At 46.4% G+C, this 7612-nt stretch overlaps 1 protein-coding gene across 19 annotated transcripts in view; it reads left to right on the top strand.

Annotated features, from left to right (window-relative positions):
* Positions 1 to 328: 328 nt before the first annotated feature.
* LOC135905846 (serine-rich adhesin for platelets-like) overlaps positions 329 to 7612 on the top strand; it is a 68716-nt gene continuing 61432 nt past the window's right edge. For 4 of the 19 annotated variants that reach the window (XR_010565528.2, XR_010565529.2, XM_065436927.2 and 1 more), the window contains exons 1-2: positions 4034 to 4465; positions 6877 to 6947. Coding sequence is in view for 14 of the 19 variants with exons in the window: in XM_065436927.2 (XP_065292999.1) it covers positions 4344 to 4465; positions 6877 to 6947 (193 nt within the window). In the remaining 5 variants the exon portion in view is untranslated. The other 15 variants (XR_010565526.2, XR_010565525.2, XM_065436926.2 and 12 more) reach the window with 12 other exon arrangements.

Genomic DNA, 7612 nt, shown 5'->3' with positions numbered 1-7612 from the left:
GGCGCTTCACGTTGACAAGAGCATCGAAAAAAAGTAACGATATCGTCACATAAACGTTTTTTTTTTCGGAAGTGAGCGTTGGTTCTTTTACATGATTTGGCGGAAAGATAGCACGGGTAATCAGGGTGACTCTGTTCGCATTCAAAAATTTGCACTTTAGCGTCAAGGTAGCGGCGCACTCTATCATCTCGTTTTTAAAACATCTACAATCTCATTTTATTCTAAATCGCGTAATGCCGAAAGCGTTATTTGTTCGCGTTCGTTCTTGGCTCTCAATGCGCATGCGCGGTGATTCAGCGCCGCGCAGTGGTGAATACATACCAGACCATTAAATCACCGAAACACAAGGCATGACTGAAGAAAGGAGCGATGAATACATGCCTCTTGTGTTCAGCTTCACGGGCGAAGTAACCTCGAGTGCAAGCCGTGACGATACCCAGGGGGCTTCCTCTACTCTGGGCACCTACACAACGTGAGATTTACCGCTTGTGAAATTTTAATTGAATACTGTTACCCGCAGACACGGCCCTGAATGAAGGACTTACCAGCTATGCATTTTTCTACCTGAAATGGGGCTTTGTTGACAGCCAACTTGAGATTTTAAATAGGCAACTTTCTTAGATACGGACGCGTCGATGCATGGGCGGTGCGAAAGTAGTGTCAAAGTCCAGCGCAAATTCAGCTATTTAGCTCTTAAGATAAGACTTGTCACAACGCGAAGCGAATATATTTAACGAAGAATTTTTTTTTCTCTTATGTATAATTACTGCGCTGCGCACACCCAACTGGGTGCTAGTACTCACTCTCCTGTACTGTACTCACTCCTGTACTGTAAAAGACTCGCGTTTACATGCTTTTAGGTGCTCGTTAAAGAAGCCCCGGTGGTGAAAATTTATGTGCAGGCACCCTAGTGCGGCATGAGTTTTTCAGGTGATGTGTCTTGCACGAAAGAGCGCCTTTGATTTTATTAGCTGTAAGCACTGCACTGCACGCTTGCTTTGCCGAACCGGTAAGCCTTTTCAGGACGAATCGTCAGAGTGCACAAAAACACTGTAATTTGTCACGTAAAGAAAGTCTTACTAAGTAGGTTATTCCCGCAAAACACTCTATCTTTAGAAAACTTAAGCCCGTTGGTGGAAAAACCACAAGTTGGTATGAAACGATTGCTTGTACGTTTGCCTGTGTTGCATAAGGGTGAGCAATGAGTATTAAAGAGAAAACTTACCGTTGCGCAAGCTGCCCTTTTGTCGCCTGGAGTAGTTTGGCCGATGAAACCACTTCTGGTTTTGTTTTTTTAAGAATGCTTTTACCACTGAAATTTATATTAAAGGGTTATAAATTGTTTTTAAACTACCAAACATGGGCGACTGTATATAGCAGTGATAAAGTAGGGGAAAGTCATGGTACACTATGCTACCCATTACCATTTGTGAACAACTGTAGTAGCACGTCGCGTATTAGCCACGCTCTTGCTCAGCATTGCATCTGTCATAGGAAATTTTTCCTGCTCTTCTCACAATAAACGTGATCCTTCAAGAAATTCTCGGATAGCCATCTGCGAGCAGCATAGTAGAAGGAAACTCCGTCCAACAGGCCCGGTGTGCGCTCGAAAAGCACAAGCCTCATGACCCACTACAAACGGGCACAACTGGGCTAGTGCAGAGTAAGGTATAACCCCGGGTCGACCCTTGGCCAGTGTCACGACGCGTTAAACCGTCGTTTGCCGGCACTTTAATAAGGTTATCCCTATCCTATCCTATAGCGCGAAACAACTTCCAATATTTCCACGAAAAAAAATGAATAAAATGTGCTTGTGATTGTGCTGCCATCTTTGGTACTTAATTAGATGGTCTGAATGCACTCAAGCTGTCAATGGCATCACGTGTTCACCGAGTCGGCAGACAAAAAAAGAAAACCACGATGACAAACGCCCCCGCTGGCAAACGCAAGAAGGGTAAAAGAGAGAGAGAGAGAAACTTTATTGTGATTCTAAAGATTTGAAGGAGGGGTGGTCGGAGCCTCTCAGTCCAGGGCCCCACTGGCCTCTGCCGCCTGCCTGACCTGGCTAATTAAGGACTTTTGTCCTGCCAGATCGGAGCGGGCGAGCTGTGCTTCCCACTGCTCCATTGTCCTACTGGTGTTTGGCCTATGAGGGTGCTTAGTGCACTCCCAGGTTATGTGCATTAGGGTAGGTATGCCACCGCACCAAGGACAGTTGGCCCTATAACGAGTGGGATACATGGCGTTTAGCAATTTTAAATGGGGGAACACCCCGGTCTCTATTTTACGCCAATCGGCGGCCTCTTCCCCGTTAAGTTGTGGGTGAGGCGGCGGGTATTTTCTTCGGACTCCACGCTGATGAGCAAGGATGTCTTTGGCATTTAAATTGGTGGAATTTTGTGATGGGTAGTGCGGGTGGTTGGGGTTAGAAGAGGACGCCGTCGCTCGGTTAGTGAACCCTCGAGCTAACGCGTTAGCCTTTTCGTTCCCCTGTACCCCCGCGTGGCCCGGGCACCAGAGTAGGCGATGATGGTTGTTGAAGGATTTCGGGATTATCGCGAGGCTAGCCGCAGTCACGTGCCCCTTGAGAAACATGCGACATGTCTCCTGGGAGTCCGTGACCACGACCGAGTCCCTTTGCAAACGCTCCGCGTGAGCGAGTGCGATCGCCACTGCTAATATTTCAGCCGAGGCTGGGGATCCCGCCGTGGCCGACGCGGTAATTTGCTGTTGGCTGACAGCGTGCACGACTGCCAGGGCGTACCTCCTTTGGTAGCGCTGCCCGGTCGTGTCTGCATACAGAGCTGCGTCCGTGTAGTACGTGTTGTACCTATGGTTGTTAGAGTAGGCTGATTGAATGTGTTGTGCACGTGCTTTGCGCCTTTCTTTGTTGTACTCTGGCTGCATATTCTTTGGAATTGGGGCTACTGTAATTTTGGATCTCATCGAAGGAGGGAGAGGTACGGCCTGCTCTGTGAGATAAATGGGGTATGCTGGGATATTGAGTCTAGCCAATATTGCCCTACCAGTTTTTGTGAAGCTGAGGCGCTCCCTCTGTCGCATCAGGGTGGCTTGCCTCAGTTCGTCGAAAGTATTGTGCACTCCCAAAGCTAACATGCGCTCCGTTGAAGTACATTTAGGCAGGCCCAGAAGAGCTCATTAACAGCAACATCCAGAACGCACGACCTCCCCACCCACGACCGCAACGCCCCCTAACGGACCGAGGACAAACTGCGTCCGCTATAAGAGAGAGAGTTCTGGAAGTGAAAATGTTTACATTATATATATTCCCGAATTGCTTAACGTGCACAAATTTTCCCCTGCACTTCATAGTACTTAATTAAAGAAGAAAAATTAAAAGATTATGGTTTCTTTAGCATGCGCTAAAGAGGATGAAAGCGAAAGCCTGCGCGCTCGCAAGAGATTCATTAAATTACTTGAACTCTGTCATTCGAATGCGTTGTTACTTTCTATTATTACTTGCTTTATGTTAACTCGCTTTTCGCTGTTGCTCGTTTTCGGTCACCTAGGCATCGCCACTGTTTCTGCGTGGTTAAAGGCCCGCTAGAACGGCCGTGGCAAGTCTGTGAAGACCATTGGGAGACACACGCTGGTTCCCTGAATGATGTTTTTAGCGCTTAATTCGACGAAGCTAGCTACAGGGGCTTTTATATATTCTCGTAGCACAGAATGAGACGGACACGGAAAGGCAAATCAGACAGACAGCGCTAACCTTATACGACAGATATATGTCCAGTTGACGCAGACGTACTGATACTCCTCAAAACCTCATAAGACACGTGTACATTGCTCGCCAGGCATTTACAAAACCGTGGAAACCACACGCAGACACTTTTGAGGCTACACTGCTTAATAGAAGGGTGTCCGTTAAACGCGAGGAAAGGTGATCGAACTCTTTTTTTTATTGATAAAGAAATACTGGCGCATGCGCTTGAATTTTGATGCCATAACGCCCTACGGACAAATTTTCGACCCACGAGCCATCTTAGACTTTCGGCTTAAAAAAGAAGACTTTTCATGTCAACGGTTTTTAACCGGGAGAGGGGGCTACACGGTTTTGATCGTTTTGTGGCAAGACAGCGCGGGTTATTAGAACGCCTCTTCTACCGTTAAAATATGAGCATTTTAGCGTCGAGGTAGTGACGCACTCTATACGCTGTTTTTTTTTTTTCAGATGAGCCCTACGGCTGTCTTCTAATTTCCAAAGAGTCAAACGTTTAATTTTTTCCCTTTACCCATCGGCATTGACTGCGCATGGGCGGCAATTATACGTGCTTCTGTCACGAAACAGACGCTAGTGCTCCAGAGGCGCCCAAACAGCCATGGCTGAAGAAAGTAACAGTGGACACACGCCTCCTGCGTTTAACTTCGACGACGAAGCAATGCCGAGCACAAGCCAGGAATTCTTCGAAGGCGCTTCGGGCACTCCAGACTGTAGCACTACGTGAGTCTTGCCGCTTGTGAAAAGTCTCGACGAATATTGTTCCCGTAGGTATGACCCGGAACGCAGGCGTTGATAGCTATAGATTTGTTCTTACTTCAAGGCAGGCCTTTGACTGACAACTTCAGCCTGCGTACGTGGGCGACATTTTTAACTTTTTTCGCACGTCGATGCGCGGCTGATGCCAAAATATCGTCAAGGTAAGCACAGCTGCGGCTGTTTGTCGTTAAGGTCCAAAGGAATGTCACTGCGGGCAGCAAGTGCTTCTATCGAAGAACATGTTTGTCGCTCGTGTTTGGTCACCGCGTCGCATACCTGTTCCGGTGGCCCAGTGGCTACGGCATTGTGCTGCCGAGTTCGAGGTCACCCCTGTTGTTCCTGGAGTAACGGTTTATCAACGCTGATGGTGAAATGCAAAAAACACACACCGGTCTACGTGCCAGCTAAAGAAACCCAAGCAGTGAAGCAAAATTTCGTTCGTGTCAGGCTTTTCGAATGCTGCGCACTGTGAAATTTTAAAGGCATATTTTTCCAATGGTCCCCTTTGAGCTAAATAAACGTCCTTCACAAAAACATGCGAAAAAAATCGGTAGGCGGGAGCCGCGGAGCTACCAAAACCGAAGCTAATCAGGTACGTCTGACGTACCTTTAGATTCTGGGATTCACGTACACACGACGTACCTTTCGACACAGCGATCACAACATGGACCGTCAGTGCCCACTGCTTCACGTGACTTGCCGCGCTGGCAGCCAGCGTGGGAGCGTAAACAAACTAGCGTATGGGCATGGCCAGCGCGCGACCACATTCCGCCATTCCGGCACTATAGAGAGAAACGCATACAAAACGAGCAAAGAAACTACTCATCTGTAGTAGGGCGGGCGATTCCTGAAATGACATCGCGTACTGGGTGGCTGTCTCGGACGACTGATTCGCCCCCTTTACGAGAGTTTCTTTAACGCATAACGTAAGAACTCTTTCGCACCGTTCATTCCTGCTGCACATCGCGCGGCTGTCAGCTCAATGATGTCTCTTCCTTTTATAGCTGAAGGGAAACTTATAAGTATATTTAAGTTCTATGTGAGGTTTTAAAGAGTAAGCTTCGACAACTTTTTTTACTGCTGCAGTAAAGAAGTCGCCAGTAAGAATGATTTTGCGGTATACAACTACAGAAACCCGTCCCTTCATTTGCGTTTCTTTTTTCTGAGGCTTATGTCTGCAGTTGTGGCTTGTTCATGCCCCGCAGCTCAACCTAATTTTTCCGAGGGGCAGCTGTGAAGGAAACTCAAAAGAACGCATTTTTGTCGTAATGCAGTGAGTCATAAGGGCTTGTTGGTACAATATCGTGAGCCTCATAGCGCGTGGAAAGACAAAACGCAAGGAAGACGTGACACACACATGCCACGTCTTCATTTCAACCTTGCCGTTTCATGCGCTATAAGCCTCACATTTTTCTCACATATGCTTAATTTCAAATGACTGCGTCCTTCTCTTTTCAAGCGCTCAAAATGAGTGTTCCCTAAGAAACAACTGTCGGTTCACTGTTATTCTGTGGGAGCCATGTTGCTCCTAATTTTAATTATTTATAAGATTGATTGCTCATGGCGCGGATCCACGATTCGTATTGATATTGCTTTGAACATCCTAATACCACCACGGCGATTGCGAATCCAAGTAGCCGCGGAAGGAGCATATCCTTTTATTGCAACCCTGCTTTGAATCAAAGCATGCAAGGAGTTCATGCACTCTCTTTTTTTGAGCGTTACCCTATTTCATAGAACCATTAGACAAAAATATTCCAGTTAGCATATTCCAATATTAACATTGCGATCCTCCTCCATGAGTTATTGGCACCACGACAACTTGAAAACCGAATACGTATAGCCAACTACAAAGCACTAATCAGAACCGTTGTAAGTTAACATAAACATAAGTTCCAAACTAATCTGAACTAAACTTGATTTGCATGTTCATGCAAGTCAGAGGCGTATCCACTACGATCGATAATCGGGCTCCCCACTCCACGTATTACACAAGGTTCCCCTTGTTCGAGCCAGAAGTGAGCATAGGGATAAATTAAACATTACATGTGTCACATTCGTTAACAAAATAGCAGTTGCTTTCGCTGGGCCCGAAGTTCACCAAGGAAGAGTGGGACGCCCTCCTGCGAAGTCCCGTCTTTGAGGATCAAATCCTGGCCGTCCAGCGCGCCCGCGATCGGGCCGGCAGACTAGATCTGTCAGTCCCGTCGTGGGATTAGCCAGGTGCGCGTTTTATCGCGCTTTGCTGGACCAAATAAAAGTTTATTCACTCACTCACTCACTCTTCCAAATTGTGCTTTCACCAAACTTTCTGCGAATGTTACCTTCCTTATCTGTACAAAGAGTCCGATTATAATACATATGTCCAATTCTAGGATTTGCGATGACTCCTTCGAAGACCTGTGGAACGCGATGAACAGCCACAACGATGCCACGGACGTCACTGGTATGTTCCGCACGGCCTTCGACTATCAATACCACTTGCGATGACCCTTGACCACCCTCAAAGTAAAGAAAATTGACATAGACCACAACAGCAGTGCATTTACTGCACAAAAGGACAGACTTTACGTGCGTCACCGTGTCGGTTACCGTGTCGGTTACCGTAAGAACAGCCCTAATGCGAATTAACAGGATAGCAGATTGGGAAAATTGGTGCCTTAAAGCCATACAGCGTGAAAGCCATACTTAGACACTACAAATGACAAGGACATAGTTTACAAATTTCTAGCTCTGCCCCCCTCCCCCCCCCCAAAAAAAAATTGATATCACAGCTCTGTAAAACTGTATGTGCTAGAGCACCTAAGGCGGCCAAAATTGGTTCATAAATTACTAAGCTACAGGACTTTTGAATGTTTGCGAGCGCTTTGCAAGTCCTACCCACAACATTGTATTATAATGCAGAGCACTGCATATATCATTTCGACCATTTTAGGTATATTATTAGATGCTGTTTCCAAAACTGTCTTATCCTTTTATCGCTCAATTACATCTGAAAGCTTGATATTGCTCACCTTTTAGAAATTCAACATTGAAAGATATTTATACAAACATTCACCGCCAAAACAAAACTTCGTTTGCTCAAGTCACTACATTTGAAGTTTTTCCTTT

This window comes from Dermacentor albipictus, unplaced genomic scaffold (assembly GCF_038994185.2).
Source record: "Dermacentor albipictus isolate Rhodes 1998 colony unplaced genomic scaffold, USDA_Dalb.pri_finalv2 scaffold_14, whole genome shotgun sequence".
Classification (NCBI taxonomy): Eukaryota; Metazoa; Arthropoda; class Arachnida; order Ixodida; family Ixodidae; genus Dermacentor; species Dermacentor albipictus.
Note: the sequence above shows the minus strand (reverse complement) of the source record. Positions and strands in the feature narration are given on the sequence as shown.